The sequence below is a fragment of the Chiloscyllium plagiosum genome, unplaced genomic scaffold (genome assembly GCF_037043375.1).
Source record: "Chiloscyllium plagiosum isolate Xiang-an unplaced genomic scaffold, Cpla_swu_hap1 HiC_scaffold_36, whole genome shotgun sequence".
NCBI classification, from domain to species: domain Eukaryota; kingdom Metazoa; phylum Chordata; class Chondrichthyes; order Orectolobiformes; family Hemiscylliidae; genus Chiloscyllium; species Chiloscyllium plagiosum.
In genome coordinates, this window is record NW_028270174.1 from 5,260,282 (window position 1) to 5,287,166 (window position 26,885).

The following is a 26,885-nucleotide window of genomic DNA, read 5'->3' on the forward strand; positions in this document are numbered from 1 at the left end:
CCAAATCATGGTGATTTTGGTGGTGGGAAGGTTGCTCCATTGTGTGTGTGATAACACTTCTGGGTAGACCAAAACAAAAATTCAGAGGACCATGAAAATTAAAATGCAAGGTATTTTTAACAGAGATTATTTATTGGCTTTAAAACTATTCGGGTAGGGTATTTGACTGGGTGGGACACACACAGACATGGGATCCTTTATCATTAACTCCAGCACTACGCTTTCATATGGAGAGGATTGTGCTGAATTCCTCATAGGGTTAGGATTGTCCGGGACTCTCCAAGCTCAAACCCCAGGACACTGCCAACAGCAACCCCGGAGATAAATCACAGGGACATTCAAATAGATGTGTGTGTTATTTATCATTTTCCTTGAACCTTCCTATCCATCCCATTTGGAACACTGAGTATGAGAATAAAACAAAAAGGCTTTTGGGCAGCCAATCAAGCATCATCCAGTTATTGGTTTCTAATTGTGTAAGAGCACAGTGCGTAACAAGGATAGCTATGTTAGCCAAATAATGGTTGGAACCTGGGGACAAGTCATATGATGAAATTTCCAGGAATACATTTAATATCATTTGGCACCCCTACTAACCACCCTAAGCAGTTACAATCTGCCTGGAAGTATATGTTTCCACTTGCTGGAGTGTACTGAATAAACTTGGCAGTCATTATCTGTAACAGTCAAACACATGCTCTAGAACTGTATAATCATTGTGTTTAATCTTACACAGATTGTAGGAATTAATTTGGGTTTCATTTTGGCCCATATCAAAGAGACACTTATTGAATCTGTGGTCTGGTTGAGTTTGGAGATCAATGTATATAATGCTTTCCCTCTGTAAATAAATGTAAGACTGAGTGAATATTGGCTTTTTCAGATACAGGCTTTCCAGAATACAATACATCTCATGCAAATTTATGTCAGCATGAGTCTGTGACCGTACAAAGGAAAATCAGAGAGAGATGAAAAACATGTGGGTGACCTACTGTGAACTGTCTGCAGAATGTCTCTTCAAGGTCATCATCCTCATAATTGAGAAGCATCTGCAAATTGCTAGAGATAAAATAGAAAAGTAATTAATGAACTTCAGCTATTTTAACTGTTGCCAAAGAAGGTAAACTGACCTTTTGTGTAACCCTGATTTGAATTACTCTGTTGTGTGTTCCTGATCCCCACTGTCTGTGCCCTGAGAACTAGAATTCATCTCTCTCCTTTCAGCTGTTCCTTAAAACACAAAAACCTGAAAAAGTTTCTGGTACCCTGTCCTAATATCCTATGTGGTTCAGTCCCCAGTTTTATTTGATACAATCCACTGAAACGTTTTGCAATGTTTTACTGTTTTAAAATGCTATTTCAATGTAATTTGTTGTTCCACTTTAAACTGAATGATACTGTCCACAGAGTCAGTGTGGGTGGAAGTCAGAAACAGGAAAGGAGCAGTCACTTTATTGGAAGTTTTCTACAGGCCCCTCAGTAGCAACAGAGACATGGAGCAGATTGGGAGGCAGATTTTAGAAATGTGTAGAAGTAACAAGGTTGTTGTCATGGGTGACTTTAACTTCCCTAATATTGAATGGAACTTACTGAGTTCAAAGTGTGTCCAGGAAGGGTTCCTGATGCAGTATGTAGATAGGCCGACTAGAGGGGAGGCCATATTGGATTTGGTGCTTGGCAACAAACCAGGTCAGGTGTCAGATCTTTCAGTGGGAAAACATTTTGCTGATAGTGATCACAACTCCTTGACCTTTACTATAATAACAGAGAGGGATAGGAGCAGACGGTATAGGAATGTATCTAATTTGGGCAGAGGGAATTACAATGCTATTAGGCAGGAACTGGGGTGCCTAAATTGTGAACAGATGTTCTCAGGGGAGATGCAAACAGAAGTGTGGAAGTTGTTTAGGAAGTACCTGCTGATAGTGCTGGACAGGTTTGTCCCACTGAGGCAAGGAAGGGATGGTAGGGTGAAGGAACCTTGGGTGACAAGGGATGTGGAACATCTAGTCAAGAGGAAGAAGGAAGCTTACTTAAGGTTGAGGAGGCAAGGAACAGACAGGGCTCTAGAGGATTACCAGCTGGCCAGGCAGGAACTGAAGAATGGACTTAGGAGAGTTAGAAGGAGGCATGACAAAACTTCAGTGGGTAGGATTAAGGAAAACCCTAAGGCGTTCTACACTTATGTAAGGAACAAGAAGATGGCCAGAGTGAGAGTAGGGCCGATCAGGGATAGTAGAGGGAACTTGTGCCTGGAATCGGAGGAAATAGGGAGACCCTTAATGAATACTTTGCTCCAGTATTCACTACTGAGAATGACCTTGGTGTTTCTGAGTACAGTGTGAAATTGACTGATATGCTAGAACAGATTGACGTTAGGAAGGAGGATGTGCTGAAAATTTTGAAAAACATACAGGTAGATAAATCCCCTGGGCCTGAAGGGGTATAACCCTAGCTTACTACAGGAAGCGAGGGAAGAGATTGCTGCACCTTTGGCGATGATCTTTGCGTCCTCACTGTCCACGGGAGTAGTGCCAGATGATTGGAGGGTGGCAAATGTTATTCCCTTGTTCAAGAAAGGGAATAGGGATAATTCTGGGAATTACAGACCAATCAGTCTTACGTCTGTGGTGTGCACAGTGTTGGAGAGGATTCTGAGAGGCAGGTTTATGATTACTTGGAAAATCATAGTTTGATTAGAGATAGTCAGCATGGCTTTGAGAGGGGCAGGTCATGTCTCACAAACCTTATTGAACTCTTTGAGGATATGACAAAACACGCTGATGAAGGTAGAGCAGCGGATGTGGTGTAGATGGATTTTTGTAAGGCGTTTGATAAGGTTCCTCATGGTAGGCTCAGTCAGAAAGTAAGGAGACACGGGATACAGGGAAACCTGTCTATCTGGATACAGAATTGACTGGCCCGTAGAAGACAGAGGGTGGTGGTAGATGGATATTTAGCCTGGAGCTCCTTGACCAGTGGTGTTCTGCAGGGATTGGTTCTGGGACTTCTGCTCTTTGTGATTTTTATAAATGACTTGGATTAGGAAGTAGAAGGGTGGATTAATAAGTTTGCCAATGACACAAAAGTTGGTGGAGTTGTGTATAGTGTGAAGGGCTGTTGTAGGTTACAACAAGACAATGACAGGATGCAGAACTGGGCTGATAAGTGGCAGATGGAGTTCAACCTGGAAACATGTGAATGATTCACTTTGGAAGGTCGAATCTGAATGCAGATTTGAAAGGAAGAATTCTTGGTAGTGTGGAGAAACAGAGGTATCTTGGGGTCCATGTCCGTAACCCTTCAAAGTTGCCACCCAGGTTGATAGGTTTGTTAAGAAGGTGTATGGTGTGTTGGCTTTCATTAGCAGGGGGATTGAATTTAAGAGCTGCAAGATTATGCTGCAGTGCCATAGACTCCTGGTTAGACCACACTTGAAACATTGTATTCAGTTCTGGTCGCCTCATTATAGGAAAGGTGTGGAACCTTTAGAGAGGGTGCAGAGGAGACTTGCCAGGATGCTGCCTGGACTGGAGGGCATGTCTTACGAAGAAAGGTTGAGGGAGGTCAGGCCTTTCTAATTGGAGCATAGAAGGATGAGAGGTGACTTGATGGAGGTGTACAAGATGTTGAGGGGCATCGATGGAGTGGCTAGCCAGAGACTTTTTCCCATGGCAGAAATGTCTATCACGAGGGGGTATAATTTTAAGGTGATTGGAGGAAGGTTTAGGGGAGATGCCAGAGGTAGGTTCTTTACTCAGAGAGTGGTGGGTGTGTGGAATGCACTGCCAGCAGTGGTAGTAGAGTCAGATACATTAGGGACATTTAAGCGACTCTTGGATAGGCACATGGAAGTCAGTACAATGAAGGTTATGGAGGTTAGTCTGATCTTAGAGTACGATAGAAGACTAGCACCACGTCATGGTCTGAAGGGCCTGTACTGTGCTGTACTGTTCTGTGTTCTATACATACTACAACTAGAACTTTTAAACTACTCCAACTACCTTCCCCCCTTCCCCCCCACCCCCCCCACCCCCAACTCCCCATCTACTGGCCCATTGGAATGGGAGGAGGCAACAGAACCTCTTAAACCTGTGCAAAGGTATTCACTAAGTTCATTGCTAATTTGAGACTTAGCTCCAGAAACATGCCTTTGCCCTAGTATCTCTTAATTCCTCTGAATAATATTAAATTTAAATAATTGATGGAGCAACAGTTGCTTTTGTGCTTGGGAGTTCTGAAAGTGTGTGTGTTTAACAATATGCACTCTGGACCATTTCTTAATATAGCCGTGATGTCTGTAATTGTACTACAGAATGAATGCAGGTCAACCTACTGTTATCATTAGATAATCTAATTCTGGGTTATGTGGCTGGATAATGTTAGTTTTTTTAAACACAAAGTAGAAATTTATTAGGGATTAAGGACATTACCAGACCATGAACCTATGTTCTACTTTTAAACTGGATCTTGATCTCAGGATCATGTGACTTGGGCATTGCCCATTGATCCAAATGGCTGTGATGGTGGAACACCACGTTAGAACAAACTGCAAGATCTGTTAAAGATTATTCTCAACATGTCCCTTCCAGAGTGACTTACCTTCCTAATGTTGGTGAGAGTTCCTTCAGGTCATTCAGTGTTGGTTGGACATTAAGCAACTTTTTGTAGAGAGCCAATGGAAAGTGAAAATCTGCCACGAAGCCATGGTACAGAGCAAGCCAGCAGAGGATTCCCACCAGACGAAAGATATCATTGATTTCAGGATCCTATACAGAAAAAGCTCATGATGAATCAAGTATTGACACAGACATTGACTGAATTACATTGGAACTGGAGACTAGGTTGGTCCTCATGCTTATTGTGTCATTCAGTGGGGTCCTGATTGATCTGTACCTTAACTCCATTAAAATGCTTTGGTTCAATATCCCTACTATAACTAGAGCAGGTGGTGGAGGAGGGAGAAGTTTACTTGATCTTATCCTCACCAATCTACAAGCTACAGATGTTTCTGCCCATGATGTTATTGGTAGGAGCAGCCACCACACATCCTTAAGGAGATGATGTCCTGCCTCCACATTGAGAATACCCTCCATTGTTTTGCATGGTACTATCACTGTGCTACATGGGATAGTCTTTGAATAGCTCTAACAATCAAGACTTGCCATCCATAAGAAACATGGGGGCAATGAGCATCAGAATTGTACACCAGCACAATCTCGACCTGGTGTAGGCCCATTACCATCAAGGCAGAAGATCAACCCTGGTTAAATGGAGATTGCAGGAGGGCATGCCAGGAGCAGCACCAGACATATCTAAAAATGAGGTTGGAATTGAACCTAGGTCCCTAGTATTGTGAAGCAGCAGTGCTAACCACTGAGCCACTGTTCCACTTAGCCTGAGCTGGGTGGTCCTTCCTCTGACCTTCACAAGGATGTGGCTGTGGAAGGCCCCAATCAGAAGGACCATGTCTTGAATAGTTATATACAATAATTGGTGCATGTGTGAGTATTGTTCCTGCTCTTTACCATCTCACACTCTCATTTAGGAGAAAGTGTGGGAGGTACAGTGTTACTGGGAGTGCAAGCCTCCATGTTGTAGAGAGGAAGGAGTTCTGTTTTAGTCTTTTTTCCCCTATTCAAGCATGGGATGTGGGCATCCCTGGCTGGGCCAGTATTTATTGCCCATCCATCGTTACCCTTGAGCTACTTTCTTGAACCCCTGCAGTCTGTGTGCCCTACAGGGACACAGGAATTCTAGGACTTTGACCCCGTGACCGTGAAGGGACAGCGATATATTTCCAAGTCAGGATGGTGAGGATGAACTTGCGGGGGTGGTGTTCCCATGTATCTGCTGCTCTTGACCTTCTAGATGGTAGAGGTCATGAGTCTGTCACAATAGCCTTGGTGAATTTCTGCAGGGCATATTGTTGACACTGAGTATCTGTGGCAGAGGGAGTGAATGTTTGGGGATGTCGTGCCAATCAAGTGGGCTGCTTTGTCTTGGATAGTGTCAAGCTTCTTGAGTGTGGTTGGGGCTGTGCTCATTCGGTAAATGGGGAGTATTCCATCATACTCCTGACTTGTACCAAAGGAATAGATAAGTCAATAGTTTTTAAGTGTAACCTTGCTGTAAATCTACAATAGTGAGTAGAGTGGGTTCTTTCTTGATTATATGTTTTATTGAGATCTGTCTCTTGATTAAATTTTTAAAATATAAGCCAAAAATATTAATGATTTAGAGGTGCCAGTGTTGGACTGGGGTGTACAAAGTTAAGAATCACACAACACTAGGTTACAGTCCAACAGGTTTATTTGGAAGCACTAGCTTTTGGAGCACTGCTCCTTCATCAGGTGGTTCCAAAAACTAGTGCCTCCATTTAAACCTGCTGGCCTACAACCTGGTGCTGTGTGACTTTTTAACAAAAGTATTAAGTTAGGCTGGAGCAGTGGTTTTTTGAGAACAATAATACAGTGCTATTTTCTGGGCCTGTAGATTGTGAAGGAACAAAGATGGTCTTTAGTAGAGTGATATGCCCATCTTGTCAGATATGGAAATTTAGGGAGGGTTTACATGTTACTGTGGGTTATGTCTGCAGGAAATGTTTCTGGTTGTGAATCCTATCAGATCGAATGGATTGGTTGGAGTGACAGTTAGAGTCAATAATGAATTTACAAGAGTTAGAGGATGTGATAGAATGCAATTATAGGAAGGGAGAAAAGCCGCAGATATAGACGGATAGGTGGGTTAACTCCAGGAATGGTAGGAGATGTAGTCAGGTAGTGCAGGAGTCTTCTGTGGCTATCCGCATTTCAAATAAATATGCTGTTTTGGAAAATGTAGGGGGTTATGGACTGTCAGAGAAACGTAGCATGAACAGCCAAGTTTCTGCTATCAAGTCAGGCTCGAATGTAATGAGGGGTACGTCGGGTTCCAAGCGATTGATTGTGTTAGGGGACTCTCTAGTCAGAGGCACAGACAGATGTTTCTGTAGCCAGCAGCAAAAAATTAGAATGGTGTGTTGTCTCCCTGGTGCCAGGATCAAGGATATCTCGGGGATGGTGCAGAATGTTCTCACAGGGGAGAGGGACCATCAGAAGGTCATTGAACACATTGAAACCAATGACATAGGAAGGGAAAAGGATGAATTCTGAAGGAGGATATAGAAAGTTAGGACGGAATTTTAAAAGTTGGTCCTCGAGGGTAGTAATATCTGGATTACTCCTGGTGATATAAGCTAGTGAGGGCAGGAATAGGCGGATACAGCAGATGAATGCTTGGCTGAGGAGCTGGTGTATGGAAGAAGGTTTCACATTTTTAGATCATTGGAATGTCTTCTGAGGTAGAAGTGACCTGTACTAGAAGGATGGATTGCACCTGAATTGGAAGGGGACTAATATACTGGTGAGTAGATTTGTTAAATCTGCTCGGGAAGGTGGGTGAGACCCAGTGAGGAAAGAGATCAATCTGAGACTGGTACAGTTGAGAACAGAAGCGAGTCAAACAGTCAGGGCAGGCAGGGACAATACAGAGAACAAGGTAGGACTGATAAAATAAACTGCATTTACTTTAATGAAAGGGGCCTAACAGGGAAGGCAGATGTGCTCAGGGCATGGTTACGAACATGGGAAAAATGTTGTGAAACTTGCAAGGTTTCAGAAAAGATTTACAAGGATGTTTCAGGGTTGGAGAATTTGAGCTATCGGGAGAGGCTGAATAGGCTGGGGTTGTTTTCCCTGGAGCGTTGGAGGCTGAGGGGTGATCTCATGGAGATTTATAAAATTATGAGGGGCATGGATAAGGTGAATAGAAACAGTCGTTTCTATGGAGTGAGGGAGTCCAGAACTAGAGTGCATAGGTTTAGGGTGAGGGGGAAAGATATAAAAAGGGACCTAAGTGACAACTTTTTCACGCAGGAGGTGGTACATGTGGAATGGGCTACCAGAGAAAGTGATGGAAGCTGGTACAACTGAAACATTTAAAAGGCATCTGGATGGGTATATGAATAGGAAGGGTTTTGAGGAAAATGGGCAAAATGCTGGCAAATGGCACTAGATTAGGTTAGGATATCTGAGTTGGACTGAAGGGTCTGTTTCCGAGCTGTACGTCTCAGTGACTCTATGAATCAGGATGTGAGTTACTCACTACAGTATTCCTACCCTCTGACCTGTTGTTATAGCCACAGTATTTATAAGGCTGAAGATGGACGAGGGAGATCCAGTAGATGTAGTGTACCTTGACTTTCAGAAAGCTTTTGATAAAGTCCCAGACAGGAGGTTAGTGAGTAAAATTAGGGCGCATGGTATTGGGGGCAAAGTACTAACTTGGATTGAAAATTGGTTGGCTGATAGGAAACAAAGGGTAGTGATAAACGGCTCCATTTCAGAATGGCAGGCAGTGACCAGTGGGGTATCGCAGGGATCCGTGCTGGGACCGCAGCTTTTTACAATATATGTTAATGATATAGAAGATGGTATCAGCAATAACATTAGCAAATTTGCTGATGATACAAAGCTGGGTGGCAGGGTGAAATGTGATGAGGATGTTAGGAGATTACAGGGTGACCTGGACAAGTTAGGTGAGTGGTCAGATGCATGGCAGATGAAGTTTAATGTGGATAAATGTGTGGTTATCCACTTCAGTGGCAGGAAGGCAGATTACTACCTAAATGGAATCAGTTTAGGTAAAGGGCAGTACAGAGAGACCTGGGTGTTCTTATACACCAGTCAATGAAGGCAAGCATGCAGGTACAGCAGGTAGTGAAGAAGGCTAATAGCATGCTGGCCTTCATAACAAGAGGAATTGAGTATAGAAGCAAAGAGGTGCTTCTGCAGCTGTACAGGGCCCTGGTGAGACCACACCTGGAGTACTGCGTGCAGTTCTGGTCTCCAAATTTGGGAAAAGACATTCTGGCTATTGAGGGAGTGCAGCGTAGGTTCACGAGGTCAATTCCTGGAATGGTGGGATTACCTTACACTGAAAGACTGAAGCGACTGGGCTTGTATACCCTTGAGTTTAGAAGACTGAGAGGGGATCTGATTGAGACGTATAAGATTATGAAAGGATTGGACACTCTGGCAGCAGGAAACATGTTTCCGCTGATGGGTGAGTGCCGAACCAGAGGACACAGCTTAAAAATATGGGGTAGACCATTTAGGACAGAGATGAGGAGAAACTTCTTCATCCAGAGAGTGGTGGCTGTGTGGAATGCTCTGCCCCAGAGGGCAGTGGAGGCCCACTCTCTGGATTCATTTAAGAAAGAGTTGGATAGAGCTCTCAAAGATAGTGGAATCAAGGGTTATGGAGATAAGGCAGGAACAGGATACTGATTAGGAATGATCAGCCATGATCATGTTGAATGGCGGTGCAGGCTCGAAGGGCTGAATGGCCTACTCCTGCACCTATTGTCTATTGTCTAAGGCTCGTCCAGCTCAGATTCTGGCCAATAGTGACACCCAATATGTTGATTGTCAGGGATTCAGCTATGGCTGTGCCACTGAATATCAAGGGGAAATAGTTAAATTCTCTTCTGTTAGCAGTCATCACTTCCTGCTACTTGTATGGCACAAATGTTCATTGACATTTATCAACTCAAACCTAGAAAACACCTAGTTCTTATTGTGTGCAGCTACAGACAACTTCCACATCTGAAGAGTTATGAGTACGGGGCGGCACGGTGGCACAGTGGTTAGCACTGCTGCCTCACAGCGCCAGAGACCTGGGTTCAATTCCTGCCGCAGGCGACTGACTGTGTGGAGTTTGCACGTTCTCCCCGTGTCTGCGTGGGTTTCCTCCGGGTGCTCCGGTTTCCTCCCACAGTCCAAAGATGTGCAGGTCAGGTGAATTGGCCATGCTAAATTGCCAGTAGTGCTAGGTAAGGGGTAAATGTAGGGGTATGGGTGGGTTGCGCTTCGGCAGGGCGGTGTGGACTTGTTGGGCCGAAGTGCCTGTTTCCACACTGTAAGTAATCTAATCTAATCTAGTAGAACTGAACACTGTGCAATGATCAGCGAGCATTGGACTTTTGACTTTGTGATGGGTTTCATTTATATTGGAAAATAACTAATACAACTCCTTTATTTTAAATAGGAGGGAGATAGAAAACAGAAAATTACGAGCCAGTTAGCTTAATATTTGTCATGGGAAAATGTTAGAAGCTATTAGGAAGACATTATAACAGGGCACTTGGATCAGTCCAAGATAATCAAAGGGAAATCATTTTTAACTAAATTATTGGACCTCTTTGACAAAGTACTTTGACAAAGTAACTTGCACTGCAAATGAATGGGAATCAGTGGATGTTCTTTACTTAGATTTCCAGAAGGTATTTGATAAGATGGCACTTCAAAGTTTATTGTGGAAAATAATAGCAGATGGCGTAGAGGATAACGCGTTGACATGGATAAAAGATTGGCTGGATAACAGGAAGCAGAGAGTAGGAATAAATGGATCTTTCTCAGATTGGCAAGATTCATGAGTGGTACCACAGGGGTTGATGTTAAATTTTAACTCTTTCCAATTGATATCAATGATTTGGATGAACAGACCAGCAGTATGTTTGCTAAATTTGCTGGTAACACAAAGATAGGCAAGAAAGTGAGTTGCGCAGAGAATGTGAGGAACCTACAAAGGGCTACAGATAAGTTAAATGAGTGGGCAAATATCTGGCAGATGGAGTACAATGTGGGAAAGTGAGAAATTGTCTATTTTAGCAGAAAGATTTTCTAAATGGTGGGAGTTTGCAGAGTTCTGAGATGCAGAGAGGTCTGGGTGTCCTATTGCATGAGTCACAGAATCACAGAAGGTTAGTCTGCAGGGATACAATGAGTAATCAGGAAATGGTATAGAATGCTATGTTTTATTGTGAGGGAGATTGAAGAGCATGGACAGTTTGTTTCAGTTTGCCGAGCATTGGTTAGAGTGCATTTGGAGTACTACATACTGTGGGGATTGGTTAGCTCAGTTTTGCTGCATGGCTGGTCTGTGATTCAAGGAGAAAGTGAGGGCTGCAGATGCTGGAGATCAGAGCTGAAAATGTGTTGCTGGAAAAGCGCAGCAGGTCAGGCAGCATCCAAGGAACAGGAGAATCGACATTTCGGGCATAAGTCCTTCTTCAGGAATGAGGAAAGTGTGTCCAGCAGGCTAAGATAAAAGGTAGGGAGGAGGGACTTGGGGGAGAGGCTTTGGAAATGCGATAGGTGGAGGGAGGTCAAGATGAGGGTGATAGGCTGGAATGGGGTGGGGGCGGAGAGGTCAGGAAGAAGATTGCAGGTTAGGAAGGCGGTGCTGAGTTCGAGGGATTTGACTGAGACAAAGTGGGGGGAGGGGAAATGAGGAAACTGGAGAAATCTGAGTTCATCCCTTGTGGTTGGAGGGTTCCCAGGCAGAAGATTAGGCGCTCTTCCTCCAACCGTCGTGTTGCCATGGTCTGGCGATGGAGGAGTCCAAGGACCTGCATGTCCTTGGTGGAGTGGGAGGGGGAGTTAAAGTGTTGGGCTATGAGGTGGTTGGGTTGGTTGGTCCAGGTGTCCCAGAGGTGTTCTCTGAAACATTCCGCAAGTAGGCGGCCTGTCTCCCCAATATCTTCTTCCTGACCTCTTCTTTGCAATTGTACCAGCCTCCACCACTTCCTCTGGCAGCTCATTCCATACACGTACCACCCTCAGCGTGAAAAGGTTGCCCTTTAGGTCTCTTTCATATCTTTCCTCTCTCACCCTAAACCTATGCCTTCTAGTTCTGGACTCCCCGACCCAAGGGAAAAGACTTTGTCTATTTATCCTATCCATGCCCCTCATAATTTTGTAAACCTCTATAAGGTCACCCCTCAGCCTCCAACGCTCCAGGGAAAACAACTCCAGTTGTTCAACCTCTCCCTGTAGCTCAGATCCTCCAACCCTGGCAACATCCTTGTAAATCTTTTCTGAACCCTTTCAAGTTTCACAACAACTTTCCGGTAGGAAGGAGACCAGAATTGCATGCAATATTCCAACAGTGGCCTAACCAATGCCCTTACAGCCGCAGCATGACCTCCCAACTCCTGTACTCAATACTCTGACCAATAAAGGAAAGCATACCAAACGCCTTCTTCACTATCCTATCTACCTGCGACTCCACTTTCAAAGAGCTATGAACCTGTACTCCAAGGTGTCTTTGTTCAGCAACACTCCCTAGGACCTTAGCATTAAGTGTATAAGTCCTGCTAAGATTTGCTTTCCCAAAATGCAGCACCTCGCATTTATCTGAATTGAACTCCATCTGCCACTTGTCAGCCCATTGGTCCATCTGGTCCAGATCCTGTTGTAATCTGAGGTAACCCTCTTCGCTGTCCACTACACCTCCAATTTTGGTGTCATCTACAAACTTACTAACTGTACCTCTTATGCTCGCATCCAACTCATTTATGTAAATGACAAAAAGTAGAGGGCCCAGCACCGATCTTTGTGGCACTCCACTGGTCACAGGCCTCCAGTCTGAAAAACTACCTCCACCACCACCTTCTGTCTTCTACCTTTGAGCCAGTTCTGTATCCAAATGGCTAGTTCTCCCTGAGATCTAACCTTGCTAATCAGTCTCCCATGGGGAACCTTGTCGAACGCCTTACTGAAGTGCATACAGATCACATCCACCGCTCTGTCCTCATCAATCTTCTTTGTTACTTCTTCAAAAAACTCAATCAAGTTTGTGAGACATGATTTCCCACACACAAAGCCATGTTGACTATCCCGAATCGGTCCTTGCTTTTCCAAATACATGTACATCCTGTCCCTCAGGATTTCCTCCAACAACTTGCCCACCACTGAGGTCAGGCTCACCAGTCTATAGTTCCCTGGCTTGTCTTTACCGCCCTTCTTAAACAGCTTTTCTAATTGCCCAGAGGACAGTTAAGAGTTAATTACAGGTTTGGAGTCACAAAGAGGCCAGGCCAGTTAAGGAAAACAATTATCCTTCACTAAAAGATATTTTTAATATTCATTTAAGGGATGAGAGCATTGTTGGCTAGGCCAGCAATTATTGCCCATCCCTAATTGGCACAGAGGGCAGTTAAGAGTCAACTCACATTGCCAAGTAGTCTGGAAGCACATATAGGCCAGACCAGGTAAGGATGGTATTTTCATTCCATAAAAGGGATTAGTGAACTGGATGGGTTTTTCCAACAATAGTTTCATGGTCATCATTAGACTATTAATTCCAGACTTTTTATTGAATTTAAATTCCGCCACCTGCTGTGGCAGGACTTTGAACCTGGGACCCCCCCAAACATTACCTGGGTCTCTCAATTAACAGTCTAGTGATAATACCACTAGGCCGTTGCCTCCTCCCTAATAGGGCTTGTTGCAACTAACATAGTTGCCTTTAGACTAGCTGTTCGTTGAACTCAAATTTCACCATCTGCCTTAGTGGGATTCTAACTCAGATCCCCAGAACATTAGTCTGGGATTCTGGATTACCAGTCCACTGACAACATTGCTAGATTATTAGCAGCTGTGGATTCAAGTACTGCTCAGGAGATTTGAACACAGAATCCAGATCAATGCTTCATCGCCACACTGAGTTCTATGATTTTACAATTCACATACCCATTCCGGAAACCAAACAAGCCTGGATTCCTCATACAACTTGAATATCTTTGGTTGAGAACATAGCTCCTCGGTAATGATGGAGAAGAACTCTTTTGACACACCACCTTCGTCAATAGCTGGTTCACCTTTAAACGTGACCTGATAGAGTTGTAACGAATAGACCAGAATTAAAAATTTGCAATTTATTTTCTTTATACCCTCCTGTTTTGATTTGATTGCACAGAACACAAGTGATGCACAGGACAGTACTGGATGGATCTTAGTTTTTGCTAAATAAAACACGTCTTGGTAAACCTTTTCATCTTGCACTCATCAGGATATGACTGCATTCACAAGAATGACCAATATAAAGGAAAACCAACCTTTCTGTTCTATATGAGAAGAGAGTGCTGATTTGTTAAGAAATGGACTGAGATTGGTAGAGCTGTTATCATGGAGATGCACTGTTAGATGATGGCTGATAGTTAACTGCCAGGCTTTTGTTTTACATTTAAACCAAGCAGGTTATAAACTCTTTGTTCTGAGAAATGAACTAGAGAATGAATTCACCTCTTTTATTGAAATGAAACAGGTAGAATGTGTGTAAGTGTTCTTCCTGCATGCAAAGACCAAGACCCTGTGATTTAATATAAGGAGTTTTGAGTATGTGTATGATTAGCTTCTACTGCTTATCAGTTTAGGATTGTCAGTCATATAAAGGCAGTTTTCTTTTTACATTGGTGTCCTTGTGAATTGGCATGATGCATGAGATGAAAAGTTTCAACACAATTTTAAGCAATACTCTTCTAAATTTCCTCTTTTTAACCCTTTATAGCAATGTCAACAAACAAGGTAACTCTCAGAAACAATTATCAAGTGAGATCTATCATTCAACTCAGACAGGGTGATATTAGGACAGACAATCAAAGGCTTGATCAAAGAGGTAGGTTGTCAGGAGCATCTTCAAAGAGAAAAGAGAAAAATAAAGGCAGTGAGATTTACAGAAGGAATCCTGGTGCTTGGGGCCTGGATAGCTGAAGGCACGGGTGCCAATGGAGGAGTGATTAAAAGTGAGACAGTATAAGAAGCTAGAATTGGTGGAATGTTGAGATCTTGGAGAGTTGTAAAGCTGAAAGGGGTTACAGGGTTAGGGAGGGATTGGCACAGATCCTTGTTAACTGTAGAGACAAATTCTGGTGGCACTCCATTATGTTCAATAACTAATTTATCCTTAAACATGGTCTGAAATTCGATTAGATTCCCTACAGTATGGAAACAGGCCCTTTGGCCCAACAAGTCCATGTTGACCCTCACTGAGTAACCTAACCAGACCCATTACCCTTCCTTTACCGCTGACCAATGCACCTAACACTATGGGAAATTTAGCATGGCCAATTCACCTGACCTACACGTCTCTGGACTGATGGGAGGAAACTGGAGCACCTGGAGGAAACCCACACAGACACAGGGAGAATGTGCAAACTCCACACAGACAATCACCGGAGTCAGGAATCAAACAAGCATCACTGGATCCCTGGCGCTGTGAGGCAGCAGTGCTAACCACTGAGCCACTGTGCCACCCCAAATTGCTGTAATAATTGTTGCAAATAGACCAAAATTAAACTGCATCATCTAAATATCTTCATTAAGAGATAGTCTGAGATCCATGATAAATGATTTGGCTTATTAAACCGAGTTATTTTGTTTCTAGCTTTTTGTTTTAATTAGGCGAAACAGACACAGGGAAAGAAATTAAATTTTTGTTTGTACCTTGTTAATTCCTCAGAAAATTCCTAAAGTCCTTGTAGTCCTTGTTAATATGTAGACAACAGAGAAACTACTTTATACACAGCAACATCCAACAAGCTGCAGTGAGGTTGCCAATCATTTCAATGAGCACTCCTACCTGAAACCAACCACGAAATCTAATTTCGTCACAGCTTCTCAATTGTGCCAATGTACTTTGAAGGATCTCTGTTCTATCGATTTGTAGATGGCATCCGATGGCAGAGAGATTCAAAATATTATGCAATATGTGGAGACAATATGTAAGTTCTTCATTGCTAATGAAAATAGGATAATCATAATAATCATCATAGTCATCATAATCATCAAAGTTGATGGTGGAAAGGTCAACAGAGAGGGCATCATTGCTTGCATTCAGGACATCAGTGCTCTCGGTAGATTCAATGGCCCCAGGGTCACCAATATTCCTCCCAGTCATTGCATCAGTGGTCCCTGTAGGAGCATCAATATTGTCATTAGGAGCATCAGTATTTCTGGTAGAGATAGCAGTGATCTCAGCAGGAGCACCAATGATCCCAGTAGAGACCTCAGCATTCCCTGTAGAAGCATCAAGATTGTCATTAGGTCCATCAGTATTACTAGTAGACGTACCAATGATCTCAGCAGAAGAATTAGTGATTCCTGTGGAGCCAACAAGATTGTCATTACAGGCATCAGTGTTCCCAGTACAGTCACTAATAATCCCAGTGGAGACACTGATGTGTTCACTGGTGGTATCAATACTGTCATTGGATGCTTCACTGGTAGAGGTACTAGTGATCTCAGGAGGAGCACCAATGATCCCATTACAGACATCAGCATCTCCTGTAGAAGCATCAAGATTGTCCTTAGGTGCATCAAGGTTTCTATGTGAGGTTCCAACGAGCTCAGCTGGTGCACCAGCATTCCCTGTAGAGGTATCAATACTATTGTTAGGTGCATTAATTTTTTCCTTAGAGGCATCAATGATCTCAGTAAAGGCAGTGTTTCCTGTAAAGACGTCAACTATCCTAGCAGAGGCATTGATGTCTGTCACTGATGTATCCATGTTGCTAGAAGATGCCTCAGTGTATGCAGTAGAGTCATCAGTGATGCTTATTGCGATATCACCGTTGTCATGACAGACATTAGAAAACTCAAGAGAAGCACCAATGTTCCTATTAGTGGTTCCAGTGTTCCCAGTAGAAGGACAAATTTCCAGAGAAGAATGATTGATATCCTCAAAAAGGCTCTTATAGCCAAAAATAATTTTTTCATCAGTGACCTTTTTTCCCTGGAAGGAATCATAAAAAATGAATTACAAACTCATGTCATTAAAAGTCCAATAACATTTCCTAGAGTATGACAACAATTCTTACCTGAATTTCCAGGTGTGAGATCCTCTTGAAAATCTGAATTTTAGTTTCCATATTAAAAATGCAGGAGTAGGGAATTAATTTCAATAATGATATCTGTGCAAAAAAAAACGAGGTTAGCAATTCAGATTTATATTTAACAATGCATATCTATGAATATTAAAGATTTATATTTAACAATGCATATCTATGAATATTAAAGACTTATGCTACAGCACAGACTGGTTCTATTATAGAAAGAGAATATGTGTCACAAAGATTGCTACCATTGTATTGATAATTCCTTTCTGATCCTTTTAACAGATTCTGTGAATTACGTTCACTTAACCTTGTCTCAAAACGTTTATCTTAAAACTTCCTACAGAATAGTATTCTGTTAGCTGTAACTGAGTAAAATAACCTGTGCAGGAAATTGGAAAAACCAGGATGTGAATTTATTCAAGCTTATCCACATTTCCTGGTCTTGATGGTAGGCAAAAGATCTTCTGAAGTGATATGTTCTATCTCTTGATATGGCCTAGCTCCATGCTGGGGTCAGTGCATCTAAGTGTTACACAGTTGTCAATGATACACCCTTTTCCAAGTCGTAGTTTTGTTCTACAAATCTTTGATTATGCCCTCTTGTGAAAGGAAACTGTTTTCTTCTTGTAATGCAACAATCTGTTCTCGTATTTCCTTTCCCTGTGATCAAGGTCTGTGTTTTAGTCTAACAACCCTTTGTAATGCCAACTTATCTAACCAAGGCCAAAGGGGCACATCCTGGACCCTAGTCAAATCTCTCTTTCAAGCCCCTTGTTCCTTCCTTCTCCCTCTTAACCCTTGACAGCTTCTGCAGGGTCCTTCACGATGGATCCTAATGGAATAGAATAGTATAGCATGAAAGAGGCCATTCAGCCATCAGGTTTGTATCAGTTCTTTCAAAGAGAAATCTAATCAGTCTGACCTCTGCCCCTTGCCATGCATTCTTCCCCTTTAATTTTCTCCAAGTATTTATGCAATTTTCTTTCAAGTACTAATTTGAATCTGTATCTATCTCAATGTGAGAAAAGAAGTGATGCTAAATCCTAACCATTCTTTGAATAAAAATTTTCCCTTGTGTCCCGTTTGGTTCTTTTGCCAATCAATTAAATCAAAGTAAATCTGGGCAGTCTAATTATTGTTCCTGCACCCACTGGAAACAGTTTCTATTTATTTCTGTCTAACCATTCCTGAATTTATATATCTCTATCGAACCTTCTCAGCCTTCTTGTCTCTTAGACAGTAACCCCAACTTCATCTCAACTGAACACTTGGTCCACATTCCATTTGCCTTCTTAATTACTTCATGGACCTACACACTGACTTGTCTTGAAGTGTATACAAGAACATCAAGATCCCTCAGTATTGCAACTTTCTGCAGTTTCTCTCCATTTGAATGCTATACTGCTTTATCAAAGTGAATAGCTTCACATTTCATTCCATCTGTCAGTTTTTCACCAACTCACTTAACCTGTGGTCATTCCTTTGCGGGCTGTTTCCTATCCTCCTCACTATTTGCTTTCTATTTGACGTCGTATTGTCAGAAAGATTTGTCTACAATACAGATAGTTCCTTCATCCAAGTCATTCTGTGGATTATAAAGGATTGAGGCCCCATCATTGGTCACTATAGCATTCCACTGGCTGTAGTTTGCCAACTTAAACACGGAGAAAGTGAGGACTGCAGATGCTGGAGATTAGGGCTGAAAATGTGTTGCTGGAAAAGCGCAGCAGGTCAGGCAGCATCCAAGGAGCAGGTGAATCGACGTTTCGGGCATAAGCCCTTCTTCATGCCCGATACGTCGATTCTCCTGCTCCTTGGATGCTGCCTGAACTGCTGCGCTTTTCCTGCAACACATTTTCAACTTAAACATGATCCATTTATCCCGACTCTCTGCTTCCTGATAGTTAGTCAGTCCTCTATCCATTGCTAATACATCATCCCTAAACATTTATCATGTGCATTTACTATGGCATCTTATCACATGTCTTTTGCATATCCAAACACACAACCTTCACTGGTTTCCCTTTACTTATCCTGCTTGTTACATATTCAAAGGATTTAAACATTTGTCAGACATGATTTCCTTTTCACAAAACCATATTGACACTGTCTGATTGCAATATGATTTCCTTAATGATCTGCTATGATTGCCTTTATAATGGAGCTCAGCATTTTCTCAATGATAGCTGTTAGACTAACTGACCTGTGTTTTGCTCCTTTCTGCCTCCCTCTGTTCTTGAGAAGAGGTGTTACATTTGCAATCTGGGCCTTTTCAGAATCTAGGGAATTTGGGAAGATTACAGCCACTGCACCCATTATCTCTGTAACTACTTCCTTCAGTACTTCCCAAAATGTACCCACTCGTCAGGCTTTGATAATCCTTACAGAATTGTACATCTTTTCATTCAATTTGATACTGCCCTTAACTCCTCAGTTAGCCATGGATGGTACATCCTTTCTGTAAAATCTATCTTTCTCAGTTAAATTTCTTTCCCTAATCCTGTGTCATTACACATTATGAGATTTGAAATAGCCTGCTCCCTGGATGGTTCTCTAACATATTGTTCAAAGGAATTATCCTAAATGCTCTCATGAACTTATCCTCTCATGACTTTACTAGACTATCCTTACAAGCACACATTATGTCTTGATTCATACTCTCTCAAGATCGAGCTAAACTGTCAAAGAGACTATTAATCATTCTCGCTAGTGAGTTCTGTGCATTGTTCATTCTCTCTAACTTTCCAAAATTTCTTCTCAGGTGAACTATCTTCCCCACTGTTGCATTTAAAACTCTCATGAATGCCCTAGTTACACAACTTGGCAGAACACCAGTTTTAGTGGAGCCCAGATGAAGACTGTCCCAGTGGAACAGCATCCTCTTTCCCCAGTACCAGTGTCAGGGTCATATCGATTGAAACCCACACTAATCTTTGAGGCACACATTCAACATGATTTGCTCATAGCTCAGGTAGATAGACAGAGATTTTTATATTTGTGGTTCTGCATCTCCTCAAGTATCCTTACTTAAGTTATTGGTCCCACAATAGACCATGAAAACAGGATTCATCCCCACCTACTGCATTCCATCTCCAGCCCCAAGGAGATTTCCTTAACCCTGACACTTGGCAGGCAACACAGCCTTTAGGACCCATAGGTTTGGCTTCAGAGAACTGCACTTGTCCCCCTCTACTTCCCTACTACCACAACATTTCTTCTTGCTTCCTCACTCCTTGAAAGACCTCTTGCTCCATGTGATCAGATTGTCTATTCTCCTTGTGGTTGCTGCTATTATCCACACAAGCTGTAAGAACAGACTACTCAGACCCCTTGGCATCATGGTAGGCCACAAACCCACCAACACACTAAAACAGCAGCTAATGAGCTTGAAAGACCCTATACAGACAACAAGAAAAAGTAATGTCATTTACATATATATGATGCAAGGACTGTAACAAACACTACATTGGACAAACAGGCAGAAAACTAGCCACCAGGATACATGAACACGACCGAGCCACAAAAAGACCCTCTCTCACTAGTATCCTTACATACAGATAAGGAAGGACACCACTTTGACTGGGACAACACATCCATCCTAGAACAAGCCAAACAAAGATATGCACGAGAATTCCTAGAAGCATGGCATTCCAACCGGAACTCTACCAACAAACACATCGAGTTAGACCCCATCTACCATCTCTGAGAAAAAGAACAGGAGGTGACTTCGCCACAGAAAATGACATCACCAACCCAAAGAAACCCAAACATATAAATAGAAAGCAGGAATTATCAACAGTGCTTTGCCTGAGGCCCACTGAAGATGTTACTTAGAAGGGTGATGAAACATCTGGAAATGAACCTTCCAGCTCAGCAAGCAAACCTATATCCAGAATTTCAACCTGAGCTACAAATCTTCTCAAAACTCGCTATAACCTGGCGTTGTGTGACTTCTGACATTTTTCACCCCAGTCCAACACTGGAACCTCCACATCAAAACCCACTTTGTAATTAACTTACAAGGCAAGTTAAAGTGAACTCCAAACCCCTAAACCCTGAGTCAAATTTAATTCCATAGCATTCCTTGTGAAGCTATACCACATTAAAAACACCATTTAAATGCATGTTGATGTTATCCAGTGAAATAATGTGATTCCGGTTTTTGAACTTACACAGGAAATAGGAGTATCCCTGAAGACCTCTGCAGGAGCTATGTAGAAACTGTTCTCCTGGATTTGAAAACCTGCTGAGGAATTTATCTGCGGATAGAATGGATTGAAGTATACTTTACTACACTTAAAGTTGCTTGTATTTTAAATGATCTGAACATTCAGGATTCTAAGGGATATTGACAGATTGAGGGGAGAAAATGTTTCCTCTTGTGGCAGAGTCGAGTACCAAGGACACTATTTAAAAATAATCAGACAGAGATAGGGAGGCATTTTCTTTCTCAGAGAGATTTGTGACTCAGTGTCTTCCTCAGAAGGTAGTGGAAGCAGAGGTGGAGGTAGATAGAGTCATACAGGCAAGGGAGGTGATGACGTAGTGGTATTATCACTGGAGTGTTAATTCAAAGACCCAGATAATATTCTGGGGACCTGGGTTTGAAACCCACCACTGCAGAGGGTAGAATTTGAATTCAATAAAAATAAAAAATCTGGAATTAAAAGTCTAAGGGTGACCATGAATCCATTGTCAGAAAAACCCATCTGGTTCACTAATCTCCTTTGGGGAAGAAGACTGCCATCCTTAGTTGGTCTGGCCGACATGTGATTCTTGACCCACAGCAATGTAGTTGACTCTTAACTGCCCTCTGGGCAATTAGGGATGGGCAATAAATGCTGCCTGGCCAGCGATGCCCACATCCCATCAATGAATGAATCACAAAACATACAGCACAGAAGCAGACTCTTCAGTCTAACTTGGACACACCTACCTGGTTTCCCAAACTAAATTAGTCCCCCTTGCCTGTATTTGGCCCATATCCCTCTTAAATCTTTCCTATTCATGTACCTGGACAAATGTCTTTGAAATGTTGTAATTGTACCAGCCTCTACCACTTCCTCTGGCAGATATTGGGTTTGCGGGAATGATCAGATCAGTTGTGAATGGCACAGCAGACTTGAAAGGCCAGGTGGCCCACTCCTACTTCTAACTTCAATGTTCATATATTCAGTTTGTATCTAAACTGCAACAAAAATCTGCAATCCACAGGACTGTCGCAGTTCTGGAAGCTCATCGCTGCATTAGCAATGAGGAAGTGGCAGGAAATGCAGACCTAGCTGGGGAGTGATGTCCACATCCCACAAGTGAAGAGAAGGGAAGGTTAGACAGACCCAGGTGCGGTCAGAGCCACTAAGTTAACACGGTCAGACTCACCTTGTAAAGTCTTTGCAAAATATTGAGACAATTGCACAGTTTATCAGGGAATTCACTTTGGTTGCTGGAAGTCTCTTGAAGCAGTCTGTAAGATGCACTTTTATACATTGTCACAAGTTTCTTGAAGAAAAACTCGTTGAGGTGACTCCACCAAGATTCTGGTTCACAGTCGAAGATTAGTCAGAAAAGAAAGATACAACAAGACTGATTTTGATTTACCACAAATTAAATCATCAAAACAGTAATTTACTTTATTTTCCAATTTGATGTTACAAATAAAGAGCAGGAGTAGACCATCCAGCCCATCGGGTCAGCTTTGCCATTAAATAAGATCATGGCTAATCTATTTTAGACCTCAAACCCACCATTCCGTACACCACTTGTTTAACCTTTATTTTCCTCTGGTTGAGTTTTGCTCTCATAAAGGAGATGCCGTTCTGGAAAATGGGATCACTGACTGGATTTTGTCACCAATATCACTTGAAACGTTCTTAGGAGTTAGAGATTTTGAGGAATGTGTTTAGAAGGTATTGGGAGCAGTGTATCGAAGAAACAATGGCAATGATAATCAAGATTGCAGGAGGTTACAGCAGGATAATCAGGTGTGGTCAATTTGAACTTGTCTATGTTTGAAACGTTTACCATCAGAATGCATCAGTCCCACAGCAGTAAAATACTGTGGATGCTGGAAATCTGAGCTAGAAACAGATAATACAGGAAATATTCTTCATCTGTGAGCGGAAACACTGAGTAAACATTTCAGATCAATGACCTTGCATCAGGACTACAAGATGAGACCCATAGCCCAACAAGATAAGGCTTGAGAATTGGCTGAAGAAAGGAGGGGAGCTTTGTGTTCTTCTTTGGAAAAAATGCCATGGGATTGTTTGTACTTTCAGCAGAGCAGCATTCCTGCAGTACCACACTAAGGTGCCAGCTGGAGGGGAGGTGCCGGCATGGGCATTGAATCCTTGGCCACCTGGCTCGGAAGCAAGGATGCAACCTATCCATAAAAAAGGCACCATTTAAAAGCAAAATGTTAAAAGAATATATGGAAAGGGGAAATGCGATGGGAGCAAAGTTACTGTTTCAGAGAGCCAGCACAGACACCATGAGTGAACTGGTTATCTTCTGTTCCACAAAACACTGGATGTTAATGGGGCAGATTAAATGGGGAGGGGAGGAACTTTAGATGGGAATTCTTGAAGACAGGTTTTCATCAGACGTTATCAGGTTCTTTGCTTTGTTTGGTCCTGCATGATACCTTGCCAGAGAGGAGCATTCTGGGGCAGGTGTCAGGACCCGGGTGGCATCAACCTGGCCTGTGCAGCGGTGGCACGGTGACTCAGTGGTTAGCACTGCTGCCTCACAGCACCAGGGACCCGGGTTCAATTCCAGTCTTGGGTGGTTGTCTGTGAGGAGTTTGCATGTTCCCCACCTGTCTTTCCTGTGGTTTCCACCCACAGACTGAAGATGCACAGTAGAAATATTTTCCCCATTGTAAGTTGCCCATAGTGTCCAGGGGTGTGCAGCCTAGGTGGATTGGCCGTGGGAAATGTGGAATCACAGGAACTGGGTGGGATGCTCTTTGGAAGGTAGATGCAGACTTGATTGGCTAAATGGCCCCCAAATGTATTGTAGAGATTCTATGACCAGGAGTAACCAGTTGGGTTTATCCAGATCTGGGGGCATTTGTCCAAACGGACTTGATGGAGAAAGAGTTTGGGAGGCCAGGGAGGGAGGTGGGAGCAGAACCATTACTGCTTCTCTTACCCCCATTTATGTTTGCCTGAATCGTTCCCCACTTCCTTTCAGCTGCTGAGCTTCCCAAGCCAGCCACACTTTGAAAAACTTGCAAAGCTAATTACATCAGAGTTTGCCAAAGTGACAAAAGGGAAGGTGTGCATTTGGTGGAAGGTAACAAACAGGATGACAGTGTAAGGCAAAAGAGGAAGATAATGAACCACATAAAGACGCCAGAGCTGAGCCTGGGGGAAGCTGTAAAATAATGTTCACTGTTTTGCTGTAAAGACATCAAGCTGAAACATTAACCCTGTATCTTTCTCACTAGATGCTGACTGACGTAGAGAATATTTTTCCAGCATTTCTGACTGTATAATCAGATTTCTGACATTTAAACAGTATTTCTTAAAGTAAAACCTAGAATTGAGTGCTGTTCTCAGTAACTACACAATGAAAGTATCATTGATTGCTGTAAAAACCCATCGGGTTAACTGATTCCCTTCAGGGAAGGAAATTTGTTATTATTCGTTATTCATTACAGAGTGGAAACAGGCCCTTCGGCCCAACAAGTCCACACCGACCCGCCGAAGCGCAACCCACCCATACCCCTACATTTACCCCTTACCCAACACTACGGGCAATTTAGCATGGCCAATTCACCTAACCTGCACATCTTTGGACTGTGGGAGGAAACTGGAGCACCCGGAGGAAACCACGCAGACACGGGGAGAACGTGCAAACTCCACACAGTCAGTCGCCTGAGGCGGGAATTGAACCCGGGTCCCTGGCGCTGTGAGGCAGCAGTACTAACCACTGTGCCACTGTGCCGCCCCAATCTACCATCTACCATCCTTACCCGGTCTGGCCTACACATGACTCCAGACCCTCAGCAATGTCGTTGATTCTCATGCCCTCTGGGCCATTAGGAATGTATAGGCAAAAGTGAAGACTGCAGATGCTGGAAACCAGAGTTTAGATGAGAGTGGTGCTGGAAAAGCACAGCAGGTCAGGCAGCATCCGAGGAACAGGAAAATGGATGTTTCAGGCAAAAGTCCTTCATCAGGAGTCAAAAGCCCTTCCTGGTGAAGGGCTTTTGCCCGAAACGTCGATTCTCCTGCTCCTCAGATGCTGCCTGACCTGCTGTGGTTTTCCAGCACCACTCTAATCTAAACTCATTAGGAATGTGTAATAAATGCTAACCTTACCAGTGAGGCCCATATCCCACAAAATTATTTTTGAAAATCCGCAGTATTTTGTTTTTGTGTTGGTTGGTTCAAGGCTTTATGAAATTTCAAGGGAGAGGGTTTAGGTTAACATGTGGCTCAGAATCATGCTGACAGCCCAAGATTCAATTTGTGTTCTTGCTGAGATAGACATGGGACCTGTCTCCTTATTATACCCCACTATCATTTCACGGGTTCCATGAGCCTCAAAGAAGAAAGTGAATAATTTCTCTTGCACTTACCAAGGATTTCCAGTTGGCTTCCCTCAATGGATGCAGTGGCTGAGCTCAGAAGATTTCCAAGTTTCACAATGTTGCTCTGCTCGGTCAGAACATCGAGGAGTTCAGGCAGAACCAGATAAACGCGAAGAGCTTCCACACCAACAGGAGACGTAGGGAGCGATGGAATCAAATTTGTCTCAACCACATTGGTTACCTATTGGGAAAACAAACATCGGAACGTGAGGAACATATCATCAAGAGTAACAATCTGAATTTATATAGCAAAATATACATTTGATGTAGCAAAATGTCCCTGGGCATTTCAGAGCCCAAACATACGAAAATACAAAGTAGGAACAGGAGTAGGCCATTCGGCCCCTCTCTACAAGCCGTGCCATTCAATAGGTCATCGCTGAACTGAGTGAGGTCCCACTTTCCTGTATGTACTTGATGACCTTTGACTCCTTTAATGTAAACAGCAGCACCAAACACAATATGACACTGAGACACTTGCAGTAATGTGGATAAAAGCTGGTCAAAGAGGTAGGTTCTAAGGATTATCTAAAATGAGGGGAGGGAGGCAAAGGGGTCAAGGGAGAGAAATATGTCTTGGAGGGTAAGGTGGCACAGTGGTTTGCACTGCTTCCTCACAGCACCAGGGACCCGGGTTCAATTCCACCCTCAGGTGAGTGTCTGGATGGAATTTGTACGTTCTCTCTGTGTGTTCATGGGTTTCCTCTAGGTGCTCCGGTTTCTTCTTACAATCCAAAGATGTACAGGTTAGGGTGGATTGGTCATGCTAAATTGCCCAAAGAGTCCAGGGATGTGCAGGCTAGGTGGGTTAGACATGGGAAATAGAGGGGTGGGCTTAAAATGTGTTGCTGGAAAAGGGCAGCAGGTCAGGCAGCATCCAGGGAACAGGAGAATCGACGTTTCGGGCATAAGCCCTTCTTCAGGGCTTATGCCCGAAACGTCGATTCTCCTGTTCCCTGGATGCTGCCTGACCTGCTGTGCTTTTCCAGCAACACATTTTCAGCTCTGATCTCCAGCATCTGCAGACCTCACTTTCTCCTCAAATAGAGGGGTGGGTCTGGGTAGGATGATCTTTGGAGGGTCAGTGTGGACTCAATGGACCGAATGGCCTGCTTCCATGCTGTAGGGATTCTATGATTAAATAACTCCAGAGCTTACAGCCTTGATATCTGTGAGAGATTGCCCTTCACTGTTTAAGGATAAATTCACATAAGGAATCCTGGTTTGATCTATAGCATCAAACAGAACAAACAACCATTCAGCCCATCCTGACTGTGTTGGCTGTCTGGAAGAGCTAATCAGCCATTCCCACTCCTCTTCCTCTTTCCCCTTGGACCTGCAAATTGTTCCTTTCATGGCACAGAATCCAGAGTCTGACTGGTGTCATCTTCAACATTACCTCTTGTAAAAGTCTTGGATTTTTCCCCAATTTCTCGAACCAAATGCTCACTGCTGACATGTCAACCCCTGAGGACTCTAGGCCGGTTTTGAAATGATCATCATTGCTGTTCCAAAAACAAAATCAAAAGTTAACTTCACATGAAAGTTGATATATTTAGGTAGACG

At 43.1% G+C, this 26,885-nt stretch overlaps 1 protein-coding gene across 5 annotated transcripts in view; it reads right to left on the minus strand.

The window, feature by feature from the left end:
* dapp1 (dual adaptor of phosphotyrosine and 3-phosphoinositides) overlaps nucleotides 1-26,885 on the minus strand; it is a 162,855-nt gene that overhangs the window by 91,142 nt on the left and 44,828 nt on the right. For all 5 annotated transcript variants that reach the window (XM_087979902.1, XM_087979901.1, XM_087979900.1 and 2 more), the window contains 9 exons: nucleotides 26,719-26,824; nucleotides 25,308-25,500; nucleotides 22,100-22,257; nucleotides 20,893-20,979; nucleotides 16,703-16,795; nucleotides 15,466-16,617; nucleotides 13,578-13,718; nucleotides 4,603-4,769; nucleotides 989-1,059 (listed from right to left, as the gene is read on the minus strand). In XM_087979902.1, the coding sequence (XP_087836028.1) occupies nucleotides 989-1,059; nucleotides 4,603-4,769; nucleotides 13,578-13,718; nucleotides 15,466-16,617; nucleotides 16,703-16,795; nucleotides 20,893-20,979; nucleotides 22,100-22,257; nucleotides 25,308-25,500; nucleotides 26,719-26,824 (2,168 nt within the window). The remainder of the gene's footprint in view (nucleotides 1-988; nucleotides 1,060-4,602; nucleotides 4,770-13,577; nucleotides 13,719-15,465; nucleotides 16,618-16,702; nucleotides 16,796-20,892; nucleotides 20,980-22,099; nucleotides 22,258-25,307; nucleotides 25,501-26,718; nucleotides 26,825-26,885) is intronic.